Below are 24,532 nucleotides of genomic sequence, written 5' to 3'. Positions count from 1 at the left end.
CTTATTCCTTGAGTACAGAAAAAGCTTTTTAAGAATTTACATTTAACCGTTACTTAGCCTAAAAATATTTTTGCACGGACCTCTTGGGGACGACAACATTTATCTTTAGCTCCCTCGAAACTAGACAACCAATTCGTAAAACAGATTAAACTGTTGAACCATAAATTACGAGCTGTGAGGGAAGAGACTGTCTCTGCACCTGCAGGCATTCCCGGAGGGGACAGCGCGGAGACCTGTCCTGTGGGCTCCAACCTGCTTCCCCTCCTACCAGGCAGGCACTGCGCCTCACCTTCCCCTGCCCTTGCGCTTTTGTTGTTAAACACTCTCCGAAGCGCTCGGCGGGATCCGTCCTGCCCGTGGCTGGGCTCACCCAGCCGGCGCCCGCCACTCCGCTCCCCGCGGGGCTCGGGGGGACGGGCTGGGGCAGGGAAAGGGGGAGGGGGCCGCCATCTTCCCGCGCGGGCGCGGCGGCAGGTCCGCTCCGGGGCTGCCGGGGGTCGCCAGCGTGTGAGGAGCGGGGGAGGAGGAGGAAAGCGAGAGGGAGAAAGCGAACGGGAGGGCGGGGTGTGGAGGCAGCTCCCGCGGCTGGGCGTGTGCCCGGCCCCCGGTGCGGCGTGACCGCGCGGGAGGAGCAGGAGGAGGAGTGTGGGTGCGGGGAATTTCCTTGTGTGGCGGCGGAGGAACAACACCGCTCCAGACAGCAGGGCTGCGAGGAGGGCGCTGCCGCCGCCGCCGCCGGTTGCCGAGCGATGTGAGGGGGAGCCCCCGCTGCGCCCTCCCCTCCCTGCCCCTGGAGCCGCCTGCTTTCCCCCTCCCTCCCCTCGCTCATCCCCGCCCCGCCATGCCGGACCAGATCTCCGTGTCGGAATTCGTGTCCGAGACCAATGAGGATTACAAGTCACCCACCGCCTCCAACTTCACCACCCGGATGGCCCAGTGCAGGAACACGGTGGCGGCCATCGAGGAGGTGAGCCCGGGCGGGGGGCGCGGGGCGCGCAGCGCTCTCTGGCCTGGCAGCAGAGAACAAGGCGCTACCGGCGCTGGCTCCTGCCGCTCCCTCTCCCGCCCGGCCCCGAGCAGCGCCCTCGGCTGCCGCTCGGAGGAAATGGAAATGGGCTCGCCCGAGTGGAGAGAAACGGAGGGGGGAAGGGCCGGGGCGCCTCTCCCCCGGCCCGCGGGGCTCACGCTCCGCCCGCCCCGCAGCGCACGGCGGGGCAGGCTCGTCTGCCGCCCGCGGCTGGGGGAGCCCGAGCCGGCGCTTCTCGCTCCTCCTGGCGCTCGAGGAGCCCCGATCCGGGCGGTTCCGCCCGCTTTCCTAGTAAATGTGTGTGTGTGTGTGTGTGTGGTGGTGGGGGGGGGGGGACTTGAACTCTGCAGTCTCCTCAGTCAGCCCCTTCCTTCACATCGACCCCTTAACCGCCTTGGCCTCGCCAGCTGCTGTGTGGGGCTTCGGCTTTCCCTGTTTGTCCTTTCCCCGAGTGTGTGTCTGCCTGCCCCCGGGCACAGGTGGGATTTAATCCGCTTTCCAGTTCCCGCACACAGAAATTTAAACGCACTTCCCCCGGCCATACGGTTTAAGGCAGCCGTCCCTGGGATCCGCTCCCGCTCTTCGGTGCGCGGGGTCCCGAGCTCCTCCTTCTTCCCTGCCGCCTCCGGGACAGCCGGGCTGCGGGTGCCCGGCGTGAGCCGCTTTTGTCTCGCCGAGAGCCGAGTGTTTCTCTGCCTTTAAAGATACTCGGAACGTGCTGTTGAGCCTGATGGTGAGAGCCCACCCTCTTTCCCACGGGGGACGTCTGCCAGCATCGGGAGAGGGAAGCTCTTTTCCCTCCTGTTTCAAATCAGAGGGAAATCTGGGACAGGTCTGAACACAGTGAGAGCACATTCCACATCCCAGTCATACACGCAGAATGAAATGAGAAGCGTCTGTGTATCCTGACTCTTCTAGCAGCTTCTCTGAAGTAACTTATAGGACGGGGGAATCTTGTGCTGCAGATTAATTTGCTCCATCTACCTGTTACATCAGTTCTTACAGTGTGTGTTTAGTTGATTTGTTTTGCAGTAAGCATGTATTTTAAAAAGAGCCTCTTCAGCAAAAAGAATCTTGTCGGTTGTTGATGTCCCTTCTTTCAAAAGAACTGCCACTAGCAATGGATTATTAACGTGTCTTTAGTGAACAAGACCCAGGTTAGGTGTTTAAACACCCTTTTCAGGATTTTCCTGTTTTGCCAGTTCCCAAAGCCACTAAAGCAAGGAGTTGAATTCAAAATAATCTTGTTCCTGAGGTAATTTTCTGCCCTGCAAGCTTGCACTTAAATGCCTGGATTTAATTATGCTTTATTAACCCAATAGTCTTAAGATCAACAATTCTGTAACAAAGGCAACCTCTTCCTGAATATTTATAGTGATGAATAATTTTAATTGCACGGTAGAAGTGCTTAATAATTGATTAATACAAGATTAAGCATTCGGGCCAAAAGCAGTTTTGTGAGATTTAGAGATTTTTATTGCTGAAAAAAAATTGTTTTTTCTCTAAGTCTAATAGTGGATTTGTGTTAGATTTTTAATATAACTCAATCACAACATTAAATCTTTCTTTGTATCCGCCTATTTCTGGTATTAGATGCTGTATGCTAGCTTAGTACAAAATTATCTTTAGTAATAGTGATGATAAACAATGAGCCTAGTAAAGTTTGTAAGGCAGGAGGTGAGAGATTGCAGAGACTGGCAGTAGTTGTTAATAGTATTGATCTATCTGGCACTTCTGGCAAAATATCAGCAGTTCCTGCTTGTTTGTGCTGCTGTCTGAAAGCATGTGTGGAAATGACTACTGAATCTTTTTCTCTGTGATTTGTCAAGAACAACAAATATATTTTCATAGTTTCAAAATAGTGATTTTTTTTTTTTTTCATGTTTAGACTTCTTTGGTTTGGAAATACTCAGGTCCTTTAGCATGACGTGCCTGGTTTTTCAGGTTAAATGTGATTCTTGGATAAAAAGCTGTCTGTAAATTGTGTAATAGAGAAGTCAGGGCTCAACACATTTTTTCTGGGAGGCTGGGCAAGAAGTAGTTCATCAGCTTGTTACGAACTAAAGCTTATTAAAGAATGCAACTAAAAATATTCAGGGAATACAAAGAACCTGTGCATTTCCAGCGGCATGGTATTGTGAAGCACTGATTTGCAGAGCACACTGCTCTCTTGCAGCAGGCAGTGTAGTTCTGGGATCTGGGAGGTCTGGCTGTGTGTGATTGTGGGAATGTATTACTTTAGAGCAGTTAATAGGTAAGTTGAAATTGGTTCACTGCTGACTTTGTGTATGCAGTGGTTTGAACAAGCAACTGTAAGAGCTAGTTTATTAACTGAAGACACATTTTTGCTTCCCAGGATATTATATACATTTATTAAATCAACAAATTAAGTGATTAATACTAAGACTTAGAGGATGTCTCTTTACTGCTACTCCCAGAAAATATGGTTCTACAATGGAATATTCAACTCCCTGCATGAAGGCAGCTCTAGGCTCCAAGTCTGGTGCTCCCTTGGGAGCTGGGGAGGCAGTGTAGAAGCACAGGAGGGAGAGGCTGCTGTGACTTTTAGCCTGAGCTCAACTGTCCACAAACACAGATATGTTTTCACATCCCATTGTGATGTCTTTTGCACTTAACATTGCTGGCTACTAGTTTTGTAATTCTGCCTTTGTTAATTAGCAGGTACCTAATAGTGTCTTGAAAGTTTAGTTAATGAAGCTTTCCATGGTGGAGTGGAAGAAGTTTGTTAAGTGAGGAAGTCAATACAATGTTGGACAATTCAGGATGTATAATTTATCTGTATATCTTTGTGGGCAGTGGTATTGCCTTAAATCTGAACTTGGATTAACTGACCTCTGTCAGTTTCACAATATGGTTGATTCTTAGTATAAGTTGAAAATACTTTCAATTTTGCTGTTTTATATAATTATATACACTGATTACAGACATGGATTAAGGCTTTTGAGATCACCAGAAACACCTGCATTGCAGTTTGGGAGCTGGTGCCTGTTCAAACACTTGCAGGAAGAGCTGATTCTTTGCTGAATCTGTTTATTTGCTCTCAGTAGTGGAAAAGGGATTAGGGAAGGCATACTTGTGGAACACAAAGTGATTTCAAGGGAAAAGAATCATATAGTTTCTTCTTTGTTCTCAGATTAGGATGTTGCTTAGCAAAATGTTGGGAATATTTTGCTGCTTCTGAAACAAAATTATTAGTGAGCAATATGTCACAGGCCCTTACAGGTTACTGTTTAATCTTTACATGTGTGATAGTGACTAAGATGAAATAAGTTTTAATTGATAGAGTGCAGAGCATGGTCACATGACTGGGGGAAGGGTTGCTTGAAATCAGTAATCTGGTCTGAGAACTGCAGCCTTTTTAATTGTCTGCTTTTACTAAAGGTCACAGGATCTAAAAATTTGTGGTGACCATTCTTAAACTCTGAATGCTTAAAAATCTGGTTTCAGTACTGCTGTTACTTAGAACACATGTTTCTCTCTTTTATATGCTGTAAGTTAAATAAAATAGTCCCTAAATTGTAATGAAACCTGCATAGTGGTTGTAGCCACTGTAATAATTTTAAAGAATTTTAAGAAGTAGTTTAAGGAGTAATTGAATGACTAGAATCTAATTGTGCCACCTTTTTTTTTTTTTTTTTTTTTTTTAAGCATGAGTTAAGTTTTACAATCAAGAGTGGAAGTGAAGCCCATATTTCTGTTCTGGCTGTTTACTGGGGTCCAGTCCCGGACCAAGTAATTAGGATAGGGAGCAGTTTTGCAGACTAATATGTAAACAGAGAGTAGCAGACTGTCCCTGTGCTTAAGACATTTCCATTAAGACATTTCCATTAAGACATTTCCATCTAAGTCAGGATTGAGGTACAAAATTTACCCACCTACTTAAACTTCACTGCATGCACAGATTTCCCTGTGAAGGGAGGAGAATGGAAACACTGAGAGAAGTTTAATAGGTTACTGGAACACCTCCACATAACAGTGGCACTTGCCACTGAAGTAAATGTTCTCTAAAAAGTAGAGAGGACAAACATGGGGGAAATATGTAAAGTGTACAACCAAAATAAAAAGCATAGTGGTACCAAAGATGGTTTTAGTTCTCTGGATAGAAATAGATTTCAATTGCATACAGTCTATTTACAAACCGCTCTCAATAAATTTTTGTAAAAGTTGAGGAATTAATGTTAAAGGCATAACTTGTAATTTCAGGTCTCTACTTGCCTTTGTTTTGTAGGTCCCATTCCATGATGATTATACCTCAATAATTCTGTTATTTTACCCTTTCAACAATTTTTTTTTTTCAATTACCACTTGTACAAATGCAGCATGTCATTTCTGCATCAAATCCTTTTCTTCCTCACTGTTATTTATAATGCAGTTTTCTGTCAGAAATGGCAAATCTTCCCACCTAAGGCAGTCCACAGTTTTCAGCTGGCTTGGAGTGGTGTAAGGGATCAATGTTTATTGAATTTGATTCCCTCTTTTACGGTACAATTCTGTAGCATTCTCTTCTGCATTTTGGTTCTGCGAAGCTAATGAGGGGGAGATGTAATAACAGCTTAGTAGGCTGGGGGAATGCGAGTCTGGATAAATGGATACACATATATATTTACTTTTTGCTTGCTACATTTATAGAACTGGATTCTGTTTTCCTATAGGTGATGATTGTGCCTTGCATTTCAAAGTTACATGAAGAGGGTGATTCTCTACAGTTTGAGAAGCAGTGGGAAGTGTCATATACTATAGTGCATTTTGAGAAATTTACTATGGTTTCTTGTATATTTCTTTTTAATAAAATGTATCTTTATGTCGACTACAGCATGCTCTTTAGTAGAACATATTTGCACATTTTTCTTACCTCACTGTTAAATACACTTCCACAAATACTTGTTATTTAAAATGTTTTTTGTGTTCCTTTCTGGAATCATGATTCTCTGTCATCAGCATCCAGAGGTTTTCTGGAAAAGTCATTATAACACAAAAGGCATGATGATTTCAAAAGGAGTGTGGGAATTGTTTTCTTTTTGAGAGGAATATAGAGGATGAAAATTGCAGAAATACAGGAGATAAACTGTATGGCTTCAGCTGGAGCTTTGTGCATATTTTCAAATAGATAATTTCAACTTTAAACCCTTAACGTCAACATGCAGTCAGTTAAAACAATATCAAACCACAAAAAACCATTTCTGTGCACCATACTTTAGGGCATTTGATGATGAATCTGCTTCACATTACCACATGCTCCCATTCCTCCTAGGAGCATGAATGAAAAATATAGATTTATAAAGAAAGATATAAATATTTCCAAAGTATTTTACTAATTGGGGGTTTTGTGTTTGAGTTTTCCATACTGTTGGTGTATTTTTCAGAACCATCTTATCTGAATCTAGTGTACTTCATGCTGATGTTAGAATATGGTAATGTAGAAAGTGGATACTTCTGCTTAGGTTCAACCCACTTTTTCTTCCTCTTCATTTTGTTCTCTGTGTACCATAATATGCAGCAATATTAGGTAAAGGTGAATAAAGGTGAAGCATTTATTCTGAAAGGGATTGCAAAGTCACAGGACAAAAACCTAATCCCTGCTCCAGAGTTCTTACAGTCCACATGTCAAGTGGATCTAGCTGGTGAATACAGGTGGAGAAATGCAAGAAAACTTGGTGCACCTGACTAGTGTAGTGTATTAGTAGCTGAACCACTGTGAAGTGCTTTCTTTTTATTCATATGCATTGGAGTAGTGGTTATTAAACATTTAGTTCAACTCTTAAATCTATGATTGTTTTATAATTTCCACCTTCCATGTGTGAGTACGTGTATGTATTACATGCAGGCATTCCCTGTGTAAAATCCAGCACTGCACTTTCTGAGCCTCACTCTTGAGAGCCCACACGGTCTGTCTGCTCCAGTTTCCCAGAAACAACCTTTCCACTTAAAGCTCCACAGAAGTCGGGTCTGGCCTTGTTTAGGCTGATTCTTCCCTCTCTTGTCTTGGGTATCAAGCTCCTCTATGCTTTCGAAATGTCTCCTTATCTTTCTTAATTTCTTGAAACTTCTTTGCTACAGCAATTATTGGTGCTTTGTCCTACCCCTGTAGAGGTCCCTGCCTTGGCCCAACCCTGTCCAAGGTACTGGAGCAATGGCTGGGGTTCAGGTGGGCTTCATGCTAAGATGAAATTCCTCTCATGGGTGGGCCAGTGGCAAGAGCCTTCACTTGTTCTCAGCCCTTGCTGTCTCCAAATAAATCTTATATTCTTCGTGAAGTTGCTTGTGAAGAGATAGTCAGGCATCTGTCATGGCAAGCCAAGATGCTGACTTTTACACAAGGATACAGAAGCTGGAGGGGCTAATGTGAAAATTGCTGGTTTAAAGGAAGGAATAAAGTTGTGGAAACAAGTGAAGTGTTTGTTGAATAGTAGGGGCTGAATTAATTATGTACTTAAAGCAAAACGAAATTAAAAGCAATGCACACACATATACATATATATGTATAGGAAAAAAAAAATTAAACTGGTGAGAGACCTGGTGAGGTCGATAGGACTGAAGAGTGCATGTTCTAAAGCCTGAAAAATGTTAATTAAATATTCCAGGAAAGGGGAAAATTATGGAAAAATCTACAGACTTGAAACACCCCAGGAAGAATGTCACAAATTATCTGAACCTGTCAGACATGTGAAGAAAAAGCCAGATATTCAGAGGAAGGTTTTGTTTTGAAGAATATGTGTAAAGATAAAAGACAAATTTGCAAAAGTCAAGTTTCTTTAGGAGTGATAGGAGGCAGTAAAGAAAACAAAACTGCTTTTAAGGACATAGAATTGCTAGGAGAAAAAGAAGACATAATATGCAATTAGAATGTAGTAGCATTAAAGATAATGTAGCTATTGCCAAATCTAAACAAGTGCTATGCTGCAGTTTTTGAGCTCAAAGTGTGAGAGAAGGTAGAATGGATGGCAGGAACAGAGATGCAAGTAAGCAAAGCAATAAACAAAATGGTGAGCTTAAAGCACTCTGTTTGTTGGGGCTGGTTAATTTATTTCCCAGGATCTTGGAAGATTTAAGATGGTAACTAGCAAATATTTCTGACAAATCCTCTTAAGACTAGCTTGATATGTGATGTAGCACAGAGGGTTAAAAAGGCAGGGATAGAAAGAAAAGGAGAAATATTTACAGCTTAAAAAAAATATTTCGGTGAATGCAGAAATGCAGACCATGACCATTAAATTGAGGAGAGCTGTTCTTACTCAAAAGATTGTAAGTGTTCCTGGATGAGTGGCAAGCAAGTACTGGTTCCCCTCCTGCTTCCAGAAATGCTTGAAAAACATTCTAAACATGCATTTACAGCAATTACCACTGCTATTCAAGAAGACGGTGCTTTTCACACTTGTAGCACAGTCAAATGTTCAAGAGGTTCACAATAGGAGAAAGTGTCTGTCTCCTTATTTACTCTTTCAACAATGCTGGAAGCTGCTGATGGGAAATCAGAATTACTGAGAATCATACTTGTAAAGCTGTATGAAGTGGTTATACCCAGGCCTCATATAGCCCTAAAATATCTCCTTTGGTCCATTTTAACTGAGACAGATTTTTTTTTTTCTTTAATCCAGCTGGAAAATGTTGTTCTCGTTATGGGACAAGCAGAAGTTTGTATCTATTAACTTTATTGCAAATTGAGGGCAGGACTTCTCTGTTTTTTGATAGCCTTTCCCCTACACAGTCTCATGTTTGTTAGCATGAAGCTTAAGCTTTTCTCTGTGCCAAATGCTTCCTGTGTGGCTGCTCTTGGTGGGGACAGAGACATAGCTCAAAGAGTTTTAGTATTAGAGATGAGATTTTCTGTGATTAAGGTGACCACAAGCTTCTTTTGTTTCAACTAAATCTAGACTTATTTTCTGATGTTTACATCAATCTAGGGGTTAAGTGGTTAAGTAAATTTTGCTGGGAAGCAACAAAAAATGGTAACACAACAAAAAGGGAAGACTCACAAAGTAATGGGCACCTGAAATGTTTAAGAGCTAACATGGAGATCAGTCAAATGTGAAGAACAAGAAAAGGAAATTTGAATTAAAAACTAATAGAGAGATTGAGTGAGTTATTCAGAAGCAGAAGTACTGTGATGGCATATGAGGAATTGAAGGGTCAGGAATTGCCACTTGGGGAGAAGAAGCATTAAGGAGGGGATAAGGAAATGCATAAAAAGTCTGAGGAAGTTCAGAGAAATTGGAATTGACAGGAACTACAAAGGAAGAGGGAGTGTGGCAACGTTCACTCAGGAAGTAGGACGAGAACACAGGCCTGAGAACGTGGGGGCAGGGCTAATGTGAAAAGGATCCGTGTAGCAAGAAGACCGGCAGGAATATAGGGAAGGGGTAGTGGTGGAGGACAGAGAATAAAGGTACCTCTTAGCTATATCCTATTGTGTAGTTTAGGACTGGAAGAAGAGTTCTGTAAGTTCCTCAGAAAATGGGATGTAATTAAGAATTATGCAGACTTTATGAGATATTATACATATCTCAATTTTATTTGGAAAGAGAAAATAATTCACCTTACAGAGGAGAATATATTGATGGAGAAACCGAGATACAGAATTGCAACTGAATAGGCTTTTTCTTATGAGCGATGGTGCTTTGCAGGAAATTAGCTTGGGTGGTGTGATTCAGTACTTCTCATCTCAAGTAGTAGGCTTTGTTTTCAAGTGAGTAGGTGTTGGACAGAATTTGAAAAATGTGCTTCTTTCTGTGTGTGAACTCTGCTTCACAAAAATATTTACTATGTAAGTGACATACTGTGCAGTGAAGTGTATTTCTTTGAAATATATTCTTTAAGAGGTGGCTGTAAAAGAAGCTATAGTATACATTCTAGCATCTGACTTGTTAAACCAAGAAGAAATAGAGAGCTGAGAGAGAAGGCTGAACTCTGTTCCTTGTTATATTGGAGCAGTGTGGTGTTAAGAACCATCTGCTGTTTGTGGACCCCTCAGCTAGCCCTGATTAAAGATCAGATTATCAATGTAGTTGTAGCCTGAAATCTATAATTCTGTCTAGGCATTATGCTAAGTATGTGTTTAGATACATCAAAACAGCTGAAGTGATTAGAGCTGAACAAACTACTTCCACATTTCTGAAAGCTTTGTACCACATTTAAAAAGCACATAGGAAGGGAAATGGTAGTGAAGGGATGTGGATGTTCTTATGGATTATTTTCTCATGTTTTATGATTTCTGTTCATTGTTAATGAAAGATTTCTTTTCTAGAATATACAATTTCAAGGAATTTTAGGCTGTATTCTAGGGAAGTCAATTCAGAAACAAATGCATGATGTAATCATTTTAAGCCACTTCAATCAACCAGGATTATTGTTTGGCTATTGCAGTAGGAATAGAAATTTCCTTAGCATTTGCAAACACAGAACCCCTGCTCCATAGTCATGTGCAAAACATGCAGTATGGAGTTTTGCAAAGCACGTGTTTTTAATTATTTATTTTCCAGCACTGTAGGTGTATGTTACACAACAATAGAAAAAAAATGCCAGCAGAGTCCTCCTACACTCTGAGCTCCATGTAGACTAGATGCTAATTGTGCTGATGAGAATAGCATTGAAGAAGCAAGTAGTAAATCTTTTCTAAGCTGCTTTTTGTTTGGTTTCATTCATTCTTCTGCTTAGTTCACTCTCTTCTGTTGCTTAAATGGTCTGGATATAGATGATAAGCTGTTCATATAAGTATTTCTAGCCCAGTCTGTTCCAGGGATGGAGTGGTCGTGCTTGCCACTGCCTTCCTTGTCCCCCAGGCCATACAGATGTGGCACTGGTGCAAGGACACATGGTGCTTAGTTACATATAGATTCAGGCATTTGTCTCTTCGTTTCAATCAGTTGATTCAGTATCTCTTTTCTGTTTCATTTAAGAACAACAGAAGTTCTGATAGGCCTGGACATGCTTCTCTGTTCTAAATTGCTTCAATTTTAAATGCAGAAGTTCTTTGTCCTAGGTAGCGTTTTGTCTTAGGTAACAGTTGTGTATGAATTTACCTTCCTAATCTAAATTGATGATACAGGGAAGTAACATCTGCTCCATTCTATAGATACCTTCCATGACATGAACTCTCTCATTATTTTGGCAAAGTCCACTCTAGTGATAAAATTTTTATTTTTGCATAAATACTATGTAAATGAGTATTGTATCTCTACTGTTTGGTGCACTAATAATTGCATCACTTAAGATTCACTTACACTTTGAGGCAGCTGTCTCTAGTGACAGGAGTGTCTGAACTGTTAATTTTTGTTATACTTAAAGCTGCTGAAATTCCAGTAGAATTTAAGATCATTGCTTTCAAGATTGTAATAGTGTCCTGAAATTTCTGTGTTGAAATCTGAAATGAATGGCAGTTCAGATGCATTCTTTCATTTAAATGTATTGATAGTGAGATCACGCAGAGATTTTCAAAGGTATGATGAATTACAGAGAAGTTGGAGTGCAAATCACAGGCTGAAGTCTGAAAGCCACTATAGAACAGAAGTAATTTTAAAATTTTTCAAGAGAAAATAAGTTATATCATTTGACACTGGTTTTTATGTGTAATTATAATAGACCATTAGTATTATAGGTAGATGCTCTTAATAAATTTCTCCCCTGATAATAGAAAGATGATGTCCAATGTGCTGCTTTACCTCTGATGAACCTTATTTTGACAGCTGGTTCTGTATGTCCCTGGGAATGGTTGGTTCATTTGAGGTGATTTGTCTTACTCTCCTGAAGTCCCCTCTAGATACCTCTGCCATTCTTTGTTGTGGAAATATGGCTTCCTAAGAGTTTCTGGTGTATCATAAACTAGATAGAGTTTGTGTGTCTTCTATCCCAGTTCAGAATGGACACCTTGTATGTGTCTGCCAGAGATGTTTGTGACACTGATTTATTATTTATTGCTGTTAAGAAGCTCTCAGAGGCCTGTTAAGACTAAAGTTTAATTTTGCTGTGTTGCTGTAGACTCTTCTCTTTTCTAGGCTAGTTTCTTCTCCCTAAAATTATTGGATACCTCAAGAAGAAAAAGTCAAAGGAATGTTGGGTGTGGAGGGATAGATCAGCTTATGGCATCCAACTGATCTGTGCACATACTGCAAAGGTTCTCATTTTTAGCATAGAGTATGTCATACATGGGGGGGAAACGTAACTGTTTAGTCTTTCATTGTTTTATAGAGTTTGTAAGAGGAATGTCTGCCTGGTTTAAGTAGAGCTTTGGAAGACTACAAATACCAAATTAGACCACTAATATGGGAACTTTTGAGTATCTGGAAATAAGTATCTCCCATACTCGGGGAAAGTATCTCCCATAAGTAACAAAAATTTCTCTTTTCTGAAAGCTTATCACATGCAGAATAAAAGGGCATTATGTTCTGCAAAGATTAATTTTTGTTGCCTCTGATGGTGTTTAAAAAGATTCAATACTGGGGAAAAGAGTTACTGAATTAAAAAATCTGCAAAAGGAAAATCCCATCAGCCAGCTCATCATAATGCTGTGGAATGATACAATGTGAAGACCAGCCTCTTCCAACAGCTGGACTCTGAACCATGAATGACTTTGATGGATGCTGACAGCAGACCGAAATGCAAAAGCATGAAGCTAAAAAAAAGTCTCTTTCAGGGTGAGGATCAGAGAATCTTGACATAGGTAAAGGGTTGCTAAATCTTACTGGTCCATTTAAGACAATCATCACTGGAACTTTAATCCTGTTGCCTATGTTACTTTATTTTACATGGTGATATATCTTAGGATGTTGAAGCATGTAATAGTAAATAAAGGGAAATGGATATCAGGAGTTGACTACTGCAACTGAAAAAAACCCCAAATATTAAATAAGGGAGTTTATTTTACACCACTCTGTTTATAAATGAGCTACTGTAAAGATTAAGTGCATCATCTATTACAATGCTTATGAGATCTGTATTTAAAGTTGAGTCATCTTGTCTTTGAAAGCAGATAGCTGCAGTGTTGGAGAAGGAAAATGTGTTTCTCGGTGTAAAAATTGGTTAATGCAGGAGGTTGATGTGTTCTGGATAAATAGTTGGCATAAGCAGCTTCCATTCTATCTCTAAGCATGAGATTTTATTTCACAAAAATGCTTGATGTCTGTTTCCTAGTTAAGTACATGTTGCATTTCTAACTTTTTGTAGTGAGGGAAGCCTCACTACACGGATTGTGGAAATCAATTAATACACAGATACAGCACCTGTTTAGTGTGAAACAGTCTCATTTTGTGACTTGTATTAATGATGTAACATTTTTTATCTCTGAACCTCTGATTTGGGATTTCTCTTCTGATAGAAGTGATCTGTTACAGAAATCTGGTTTTTAGGCATGCCTTCTTTGTTTTAATAAATGCATTGTACAAAGTCATCATGCTCAGGTCTGATTTTATACACAACATAGAGCCATACCAAATTCTCCCATCATTTACCTTTGCAGCAGAATTACCTTGCACTTTCACATATTAATTTCCCAAAGCACATTATTGTTACTTTTTTCCACTATGCATATCCTTAGCTCAAGAGTTTACTACATTTTTCTGCCAGATACAGCAGTGCTTGTTTAAACAGATTGCCTTGGCACTGGGACCTCAAGAACCACAAACCCAGATGCTGGAGAAATAATGCTTTTGTGGAAAGGGACCTTTCAGAGATGATTCTGCCATAAACTGTCCTTTTTTTTTTCAGGTTTGTCTCTGAACCTTCAGTCTCTTCAGATGGCAGGTCTCACAGCAAAGAGCTCATTTATACAAATTATCTGTCATAGCTACTGCAGTTTTTCACATGCCTGCTCCAAGTAAAGTAATTGCCTCAAATGAAGTGTTTTTAAATTACTATTGTTCTAGGATAGATTCAGGAACTACAATGCCTTGCCCCAGACTATGCCTGTAAGGGTTTTTTTCCACCCTTTGTATCAGTCCCTCTGTGAATTTGCAAGGTGATCAGTGGAAGGAAACTGGAGAGGGTTTAGGAAAGAAACTAATACATTGAAGGAGGAAATTACATAAGAGTAGGAGAATGGAAAGAGGATTCTGGAGAGGGATAACATAATTTAAGAAGTTTTTTACCACCTCTGTAACAGAAAAGTGGATTGAAGCCAGCGGTGTTGACAGTTCATTTCTAGTAGAAAAATAACAAGCTGAGACAGAATGTCTGTGGATATCTCTGATCTTTTGAGTCAGCAAGGATTAATTACAGCAAATATCAGATTGCCTGTAAAGATACACCAGAAAAGCCAAACTATTGTGGTTCCTGGATACAAGTATAAAAAAATTTGCTGCTGTTAATTTTTAAATGAGACCAGTCCAGTGAGGCACAAGAACCTTGTCTTGTTCTGCTGTCTCTACAATAACTACTTGATTGTCTCTCTTTTCCTTAACTGTCCAAGTTTCTTCCTGTGCCCTTTTGTTTTTGGGAAGGATGTTCCTATATATGTTCAGCATCTGCATCAGCTTCTGGCATTATAACTTATCCTGAAATACTGGAATGGACGAAGTGCAGGATTTATGACTGTTGAGTACCTCAATGTTTTAAAGCAAATTGCTGAAATTAAGAGCAAGATCTGATTTTGCTTTAGAGAAATAGTGTTAAGATAACTGTGTATAATAGATCAAATATCAGTGTTAATATTTTTTTGTATATTTGTCAGTTAGATGTTAGATGTATAGGGAAGAACAAGTAGGTTCCTGACTCCAGGATAATTTTTCAAATAACACAAGATTTATTTCCCAAAATCTTGTTACTGCTTTAGCAGTACTTCCAAGCATTTGTTGTTGTTGTTCCAATGGACTCTTTATTTTACAAAATTATTATCTCGAGACTTTTCTCAAATTCAGACCCAGTTCTATGAATACTTTCAGCAAAACCCCATCCAAATAGCTGAAAATGTGAAATAGTTGCTTTTATACTTTCCAAAAGGAAGCTGTTGTGGGTATGAAGGAGGGAATATGTTAGATGTTTTGAACTGTTTTAAATGCAAAATAAAGTAAAGGTGATGGCCAGCTCCTTCCTCTTCCTCTGTCCCTACTTCCCATGGTATGCTGTCAGGTTTAGTTTTTTTCCTTTCCCTTGTCTGGAATGAGAAAATTTGGTCTTGTTTCTCTTGAGAATAGCCTGTTGGGCTATGTAGTGTTTATGGTTGAAAGTATCACAGCCTTTTGTTTTTAAACTTATTACTGGAAACTGGGAGATTATCCTGGGGAAGGATGTGTACGTGCTTTTCCTTGCTTGCAGCCCCGAACATCTGCTGTTGGCTGCTCCTGATAGAGGATATCAAGTTAAATGCAGTGTTCATCTGATCCAGTATGGCTGTTTGTCTATTCCTGCACAGATAATTAATTATTTTCTGGGTCACAAAGAAAAAACACACTGGTGTGAGGACACTTGTATAAGATAAAGACCCAGACTTCTGCTGTAAGTTTGGCACAAAAGGTGTTTAATGAACTGCTAGAGCCTGGGGACTCTTCACTTATGCTGCTACTGCCCTGGTTTTCCTGTACCCTTTGGCTCTGTAAAAGGTGCCAAAATCATCTCTGGGATGTTCAGTTTCTGAGTTTCTGTCTTCCTGCTTTTTTTCCTCCCTCAGTAAAACATGCTAATAATAGAACAGTTTGTTTCTCCTCTCTCCACTGTAAAGAGCAAATAATACATTCCTCTTTTATGCCAACTGTCTATATTGCACAGATCTATTTAGATAATATAGATTTGGGGATTCATGCCAATCTTTTTATTTTCTGAGTTTTTTTGAGGGGGAAGCAGCACAATTAAATGTTTGAAAATTGTAAATCCTGGTGGGCTTAAATCCTTCTAGGGAATGTGAAACAGACTTAATCAGAACTATTATTATTATTATTATTATTATTATTATTATTATTATTAATCATCATCATCATCATCATCATCATTAGATTGAAGCATACAGAGTAGGATATAGAATAGCATTTCAGGATGTTTCAGTAATCTTAGATTGATTTCTTCCTGGTAAGATGGATTTGATTCTAATTAGTTGACACATTGTACAGTTCAAAGTAAAAACCTTTGAAGCAGTGAAAATGGAAACTGGCCTTTGGCAAGTGAAACTGGACCTTGTTCCTACATGTGGAAAAAAGCTTTGCTACTTATCACTGTTAACTTGTGTCCTCTGTCCTGTGTTCCTTTGAAAATCTACATTTGATTGTGATATGCTTGTTCCTTTCCCTAGTATACTTCTGACTAAAAAGTAATTTACCTTAAAAATGGTTTCATCAGATTGCCATCAGAAATCACATGAAAGTAAATGAAGAGAAGACATAAACACTGTGTTTGGAAAAAAGATTGCACAGACAAGGACACAGTCAAGAAGGTCACTTTTGAGTTTCTGTTTCAGTTCATGTGCATAACACCACTTCCACAATAATGTGACTTCATGTTTTATGTACTGTAGAGAATTCCCCCCCCCCAACTTCAGTCAAAGCTATATTTACTGTTTTTAACAATAGAGAAATCTGAGTACTCATTAGTAGAAGCTGAGTAGGACTATGAAAATTATTTATATGGCCTCATAGTCTTAGTTGTGCTGAAACAGATGCTAAAAGAAGAAGCCTCACAATAGAGTTTTTTGAGGCAAAACTAGAAACATTACCTGAGAAGACAAACTGATCCCATCATCTGAAATACATGGTCACTTTTCGTTCTGTTCAGGAGTTCACTAGGCATTTTTAAGCGAATAAAAAGAAATGCTAGTATATGCAACATACAAAGCTATTTTAAAATTTCCTGCTTCTGAAACTATTGAAAATGCACCAAGAAGTTGAATTAGGGTGCATTTTGGTGCATGTGTGTGCATTGGTATAGTATGTGTATATTTATGAAATAAGCAGAAGCTTAGAAATGTGAACTGTAGTGAGGCTACAGCTGGATTTGAACTGATTTCCCAGTGCTAAGATGTGGACAAAGAAAAGGACAAGGAAATATGTAGAACAACACTAAAGACAAGGAGCTGACATTTTCAAGTTTTATCCTGAAATGACTCCTTTGAAACACTAGATATGAATAACACCAATGCTGTTCAATCAAACAAAGGCAAAGTCTTCCTCTCTATTTTTTGGTCTGTAAGCAAGAGTGAAATACAGTATTAAAGATGCAGAGCTTTTTACTATTTTGCCCATTATTTTGCGATTTTGTTGTAGGCACACATAGGCACTCCTAAATGTCACACACTATGAAAAGGTTGCACCAAGGAAGGGAGGAATAGACAAAACTTCCTACAACAGCAAGTGTAGTTTTCTTACCACAGTTGGAAACATAGTAATTGTATTTTATAAATATATCCAGGTCCCGCTTCAAATGGCTAGATATTTGTTATCCTTTGTTTCCTGTTTCGAAAGCTTTCCAGAACTGATTTTCCCCCCCCAATTTCTAGTCACAGTTTGTTAAGGTTCAAGTAGAGCTCTGCACAGACACAGCTGAAAAGACAGGGAGAGGATGAAGAGAGGACCCAAGAAAGCCTGACCTGTACAGTTTCAGCACATTAAGGTTTTAGGTTTTATTTGTTGTGTTGTCCTTGGTACTGTCAGTGGAGTATCTTCCCCCTTATCCTTTGTTTTGAATTTTTATGTGGAGCAGCTGTTTGAAATGGATTGATGCTTGAGTTGTCAGTGGTGTGTTAGTGGCATTAGCTGCCATTCCTGTTGGACTCTGGTTGTGCAGTGCCTTGTGGGTTTGTTCCTCTGCTGCCTGATCCTGGTGAAAGGGGAAGTTGGTTGAGAGACATTTCAAACCAAAATGATGACTTTAGTTGAGGAGGAGGATTTGAGGTTTTTTCCTTACTGGGAGTTTGTGCTTTCTGACTGAGGCATTCTTGAGCCAGAGGATTTTATTAATCCATACATCTGTCTGGATCCCTCACCATGGTAATAAAATTAATCCAATGCATTTATCCTTCTGACATTTCCTTAAGAATTATCTCCCTCAAACTAAGGTGCAGAGATTTAAATTTTCTCAGCTGCACACACAAATCTAAGACTTGGCTGAGAATTGAATTTGTTAGTTTTAAGTCTTTGGCTGTCAGCCTTCTCTTTGGACTGTTGCTCATATTGCTTGTAGTTGGAGACATTCCTTTCACTTGTACTCCAAGAGGGTGATTACCCTTTGATGCAGTCATCAATGAAATAATTCCTCTGTAGTCAGCTGATCAGAGGATGCTTTTCTTGAGGTTATTTTTAGAAATCAGCAAATACACAATGGGGGAATTCACTTCATGTACTCCCATCCAAACAGGTGACTAATCTACCCTTCGAGATCACACTAGATACAGACTTGTTGTACTAGATGGAATTCAAATTGCTGAAGAGGGTGAACAGATCTGGCTTTTATGGGCTTGCTTAGATTGTTTTATTTTTCCCTTCCTCTGTACTTCAAATCTCCATGTGAAAAGGCCTCTGTACTTCTCCTGCTGATATGTTTCAGATATGAACTATAAAGATGCTGGAGGTAAAATCTCCAATGGATGTAGCAGTACCATGACACTGTAACCATTAATGTTAAGGCATTGTCAAAACTGCTTTGTTTCCATGGAATGCTATGAAGATTTTGTTCACCTATTTGAGGTCTAAATAGATTCAGTTCAAGAATACTTCCAGAATCAGGGGGCTTAATATTTCTTTTTGCATTCACTGTGTTAAAATAATTGTATAGACTCCTAGGGACTGACTTTTCTGCATAAAGCAATGGTAGATAAGGTATGTAGCTGCTACAATTCATTGGAATGTTTTGGATGAGAACTAGGATTTATTTGGTGGGATTTTTTTGCTTTATCATGTATCATGCTAAACAGCTCTTGGCGTAATACAATTTGTAGTGTTCAGTATTGTTTTTCAGTGGGGTCTAAAGATACCCCATCTCTGAACATGTATTTTCTTCAAGTTTCACAACTCTTTTTTAAAAATTAATTTGTATAACTGTAATTCTGCTTCTCCCTTCTGGAACAATTCTACATTTTTGAGTCCGCTCATATTTCACTTCAGTAAGCAAAATTATTACCTGCTTTTACTTCTTTCTTTGAAACAAGTTGATTATAAGTGCTTGAACATTCTGGGTAAGATTTAAACTTGAGTTTTATGTAGTGTTGGAGAAAGCTTAGCTTAGTGTTGAACTATGTGAAAGATATTTGAGAGATATGCAATTTATTTTACTCAGCATAGCAGTTAAAAAGTTCATATAGTTGAGAAAGCAATTAACTAAATTATCCAGGAAAACTGAAAATAAATTCCATTTTCAATATTCTGCCTAAGGAAGTGGTGTTGCTCATTTCTTCAGCAACATCAGAATATACCATGAGTGAAAACTGTTTTAAGTTTCTTTAACAATTTAGATTGGAAAGACAATACTTTGTAAATTGTTTCCTGCTTAGTTTATATGATGCGGATCCCCAGCCAAAGATGGAGGAGGTGTTTTTTTCGGGTAAGGTGACAGAATAGGTTGTGTGGATGGGGATGGAAACAAATGGCAAGTAATTTATTAAGTATGGAAATAAAGTTAACTATGCAATAACTGTAACTACAGCAGGTTTTCAGGACAGAAATTTGCCAAAAGAAAATCCGTTATTATGTTTTTCTCTTCTTTTTTAGGCTTTGGATGTTGACCGAACTGTTCTCTATAAAATGAAGAAATCTGTCAAAGCCATAAATTTATCTGGTCTGGGTAAGTACAAAATTCCTATTAGTTTATACTGATGAAATTAGAAGATTTAAACAGTCAGATGTCATACTGAATCAGAAAGAGTTATATGGGTAACTGTGAGAAGAGAAATATGTGAATTTTTAATGGCAGTCTTGAACTGGCTGTTTGATCATGACCTCAGTAAGGATGAGGTGCTGTGGGGTAGCTAAACCTCTCTTGCTGCTGTATGGGTACCAAGTGGTAAAGCTGTGCTCTTCTCTTTCCAGTGGGTGTGGGCTACCTGCTCTTTCTGTCATGCCTGCTGCTTGGCAGATACCTAGATGAGTTTTTAAGCTTATATAAAATTGCATATGCAGTGAGATCAACTTAATTTGGATTAGATGAGCACCTGAAGTGGTAGGACCATGTGTATCATCAAGAGATGAGGGTGTGGGGGGTGAAATTACTCTTCGGCAGCAATAAGAAGCTACATTGGCTCTACTGCTTTGTGAAATCTCAGTCTCCCTGGTGGCTTCCACTTATGTATGTTCAGAAATTCATGATGAGAGGGAGCTGATGAGCTGCAACTTTTTGTTGTCATGATGTAAAAAATCAGATATTTTTCATACAATGCTATATAAAATACAAAGAACTATTGCTGCATGCATTTTTAAATGTGTGCCAATTTATTATAATTTTGTAGGTTTATCTTCTTTGAAAAAAATAACTGAAGCTTTTGTTTTTGTGGATCACCAGCATTTTGTGAATAAGAAATAGCATTTGTTTTTGTGGATAAGAAACAGCATTTGGTTGGCTTTTGTTCTCACTGTGCAGTTCATAGCAATTAGAGCTAACAAAACCTATATTAAATGCAAAACATATAGGCCTGTCAACCTTGGAGAGCCACCAATATCTGACAGAACTTGTGGCCGTGTTGCTGTTCAGACAAAGGTACAAAAAGAATTGTTGCTGTGGTATAATTCATCTCCAGTAATTGAAAGGAAGGTCCTTGTCGAATGTAATAAAACTGTTATCTTCGGATTATGGAGAGTTCAGTTTAAGATTCATCAGGAGCTGTTTCATTGGTTTGGCATCCTTTCTTATTTTCTTTTTCTTACTTGACTGGGTTTTTTTGGCTGTTGAGTTTTTTTAAAATTTTATTCTAGAGTGCTAGACTATGCCTCCTAATCAGAATACCTGTTAGAACATTGTAGCAAATCACTAGTCTTTGCATAAAATCAGTACCTTGCCCACGTTTTAAATTTGTGCTGCCCACCCAATCTTGGCAAGAAAGGTTTGGAGGTTTTTATCTTCCACCAGCAGAAACATCACTATCCAAGCCACTTTTCAGCCCCTGGGGTTTCTTTTAACAAAACAAACCCCATGGTCCTACACTCAGAAGAGTACAGTGACTGGATTTTTAGTATAGGCTCCCTAAATAGTTAATAATGTTATAATAAAATAATGTTTTGTCTTTCTTTTTTAATGTGAGCATTTACAAATCATTATTAAAGATTACATAGCGACTCCCAATTTGTACACATCTTGGGTTCTTGCTTAAAGAAAGCCTCTAAACCATCAAAACTGGATCAAGTTTTTTTGTGTTCTTCAGAAGCACTTGGGGGTACCAGCTCAGTTAATAGTACTGCTGCAATAAACTAGCATCAGCCTTCTAGGGAATGTCTCAGAATCCAGAAGAACAGTCCCTAGGCTGCTGGGGAATAGAAGACTCCTGGGGATGCCTTGTGGAATGGTGCTGGGCTTGTTTCCTAAGGTAAAAAGTCAGCATGGCTCAGCTACTGGTTGCACATCTAACCATAGCACTTAATGGTAGAAGCCTTTTTACCTTGCTTTCATGCAGGGACAGCTTTCTCTTTTTGCTATAGGAATTGTGGCTTGACCTCTTTTCTCACACCTGGGTTCATGTAAGCTAAGCTGGATGCAGGAAGCAGCAAAAATGCAGAAAGCATTGTGGAAATAACTCACCTTACTGGCTAGATGTGATGTGAAATCTAAAGGATCCTCATTTTTTCTGCCTGTGCCAGTTCATTGAAAGCTTGTTCAGGTGTATATATGTCACACAATAGAATTAGTTGAACATCCTTACTTCATCCTACAGCAAAAATTTTGGTAAGTGCTCAGCCCTTGCTTTTGAAGCTGAGGAAAATAAGTAACTTTCAGTGCTAGTATTCAGTTTTAAATTTAATAGCTATCTGTCATAGGCTGCAAATTCAAGGGCTCAAGTTAAAGACTTGTAGAATTAATGGTTTGTGTAATTCCCATTTTGCATGTACATTTTGTCAGTCTTTAATTACATACTGTTATACCACTACTGCACTGGGTTTTAGTTTCATATATTGGAAATTAGAGAAAATTTGTAGCTATTTGAGAAACAAAGTTCTTGAATTGTGTTCAAGATAGGACGCATGACCAGACAGGTTTCTTTTTAGTCTGGAGCGTGATAAGTTTATTGAACAGGTTATATAACTAATGCACTGAAATTTGGGGAAGGACTTTTATAAAAAATCCTTTGGATATTAAATGTGTTTATGTGCACAAATGGGCTTGAAATGAAATGGAATCATTGCTTTTTAAAACAGATTAATCCTCTCTAAATAATCTTCAGGGTTTATGCTAGTGTCATGTAATGACCAAGACAGTCTTTGTCCTTATTAATGCATAATTTGTTTTCTACGGTATGGAGTTTTGTTTTTTTTTTCCTGACTTTCTTTGAAGCTTTAGAAATTGTCTACAGCTAGAATAAGAAATAGGCAGTGTTAGCTTTCTCATGTGCCAACTTGGTGTGCTTTGTCCACATGTTCAAGCATGACATGGTCACTAAACTTGAGTTCAGAAAAACCTTGTGTTTCTGTTTTATTCCACAGATCAAATTGACTTTTGACAAAGGCACTTTTTGTGCCTGTCTATATTGGCAGATAACCTGGTGACCTAAGAGTAAATCACTTGTGCAAAGTGGTTAAGACTCTCAAATTTCCTTTATATTTGAACTTATTTTATGCCTAGATTTCCTCTTATGCCCTGGGATGAATAACCCGCAACATGTGCAGCTCAAAGCTTTATGAACATTGATGCTGGTTGTGTGCTGCATGAATTGTCCTGGACCACTGGATGACTTCTAGTGCAGAGCTTCTGGTTTTGTTGTCTCAGAAAGGAATCTGGTTGTCATGAACCAGAACTGCTTTCAGAACTGAACTGGCCTGTGGTAAATGCAGATTGCTAGGATTTGCTTCAGATCCCCACTACTGCCCTGAATTGGAGAACTGACATAGATATGGTTTTGTCCTCCACTATAATGTGTTTTATAGTCCTTTTTCCTAGGGTGACCCAAGAATATTTGTTCTATTGCCTTCTGTTGTAGAGATCCAAGACACTGCCAGCACACTTTAGCTCCTCTGTTTCTTTTACAGCACACAGTAAAGCATAATAGCACATAATAATAGTAAAATAAGAAAGTGTTAATAAAAGACTAAAATCTGAAATGTCATTATAGGAGTTGGGAGTTTTTTTGAGGTGTCTGCTGTGATGCAGAAATACAATGGATCTTTCTAGGGTGTCAGATGTTTGTCTTGTCTTGGCACACTGTCATTTGTACATGTGGATAGGAACATGCAAACCGGAATTAGTGAGATATGTCATATTTCTGGCATATCAGTGTTAAAGTGTAAATAATGATGGATTTTTGTATCAAGTAAACATTTTAACAATAACTCTGGAAAGCTTTTCTTTTTTAAAAAAGACCCCATAAATTGTGATTTCAATAACCTTTTATCTGCTGATCATATATTCATGTTTTGCTCTTTTCAAAGCTCATGTGGAAAATGAAGAACAGTATACACAAGCACTGGAGAAGTTTGGTGGCAACTGTGTTTGCAGGGATGACCCAGATTTGGGAACAGCGTTTTTAAAATTTTCTGTGTTTACAAAGGAATTAACTGCACTCTTCAAAAATTTGGTAAGGATTGCTTAAGAAAAACATGTTGGAATTTTAAAGCCAAAGGCTGTGTTTTGGAATTATAACAGCTCTTCATATTGAAGACAATTTGTGTTGTAGCAACCACTGTTCATAAAAAATTCTCAACTTATAAAAATATCTCATGTCCTAGGTTTTCCCCTTGCAGAAGTCAAAACTCAACCCAAACCAAAGAAACCAGAACACCACAACATAAAAACACAACAAACTGCCCTCTTCCAACACTTCTCATGCCTAAAAGCTTCCCACAATAAAGTAGTTGTAATATACATTATAAAACTTCACAATTTGCTTTAAAGTGTGAAACCAGTAAAACCCAACTTGATTTACTGTGTGATCATGATATTTTACTTTACTTTTTCCCACTTTCCATTTGTATTTGTAAAGGGAGATTTTAGTGGCTCTGGAAGAGAGCACTTTCACTTCTTAGGGAAACAAAATCAAGCAAAATGCTAAAACAACAGTAGTGTCCTTTGGGGACCAATCCTACAGCTGAAGCCAGTACGTCTAAAAGCCTCTTTGGTGAGCCAAATGGGATGGACCCAAATGGGAGAACAGGATTTTTAATTATAAATGGAGAATTTTCAGCCTCAATTTCACATTAATCAGAGGGTGCAAAAAGGATAGATTCTGATTACATCCTAGAAGCTAGAGCTATCCCCTATCTTAAGTACTGAATTTACTTGAATTCACAGAACTCTTATACCAGGGGCTAGGAAGGGGAAATGACCCAGATTCCCAGGAGCATTTAAAAGTCTGTGTCTGCTGAAATCAATGGCATGAAGACACATCAAATGCTTTTGTGAGACTAGTCCAAATGTCTGTAGTTTGCAGCCAGCTGGTCATAA

General features: G+C 39.1%; 1 protein-coding gene across 5 annotated transcripts in view; it reads left to right on the top strand.

The window, feature by feature from the left end:
* The first annotated feature begins 614 nt into the window (after positions 1–614).
* ASAP2 (ArfGAP with SH3 domain, ankyrin repeat and PH domain 2) overlaps positions 615–24,532 on the top strand; it is an 83,043-nt gene continuing 59,125 nt past the window's right edge. For 3 of the 5 annotated variants that reach the window (XM_085574535.1, XM_077782418.2, XM_021525433.3), the window contains exons 1-3: positions 616–967; positions 19,663–19,735; positions 23,521–23,666. In XM_085574535.1, coding sequence (XP_085430661.1) covers positions 842–967; positions 19,663–19,735; positions 23,521–23,666 — 345 coding nt within the window. In that variant the 5' untranslated portion in view covers positions 616–841. Of the gene's footprint in view, positions 968–19,662; positions 19,736–23,520; positions 23,667–24,532 lie in introns of all 5 variants that reach the window. The other 2 variants (XM_021525431.3, XM_085574536.1) reach the window with 2 other exon arrangements.

The sequence above is a fragment of the Lonchura striata genome, chromosome 3 (assembly GCF_050655825.1).
Source record: "Lonchura striata isolate lonStrDom1 chromosome 3, ASM5065582v1, whole genome shotgun sequence".
NCBI lineage: Eukaryota > Metazoa > Chordata > Aves > Passeriformes > Estrildidae > Lonchura > Lonchura striata.
Note: the sequence above shows the minus strand (reverse complement) of the source record. Positions and strands in the feature narration are given on the sequence as shown.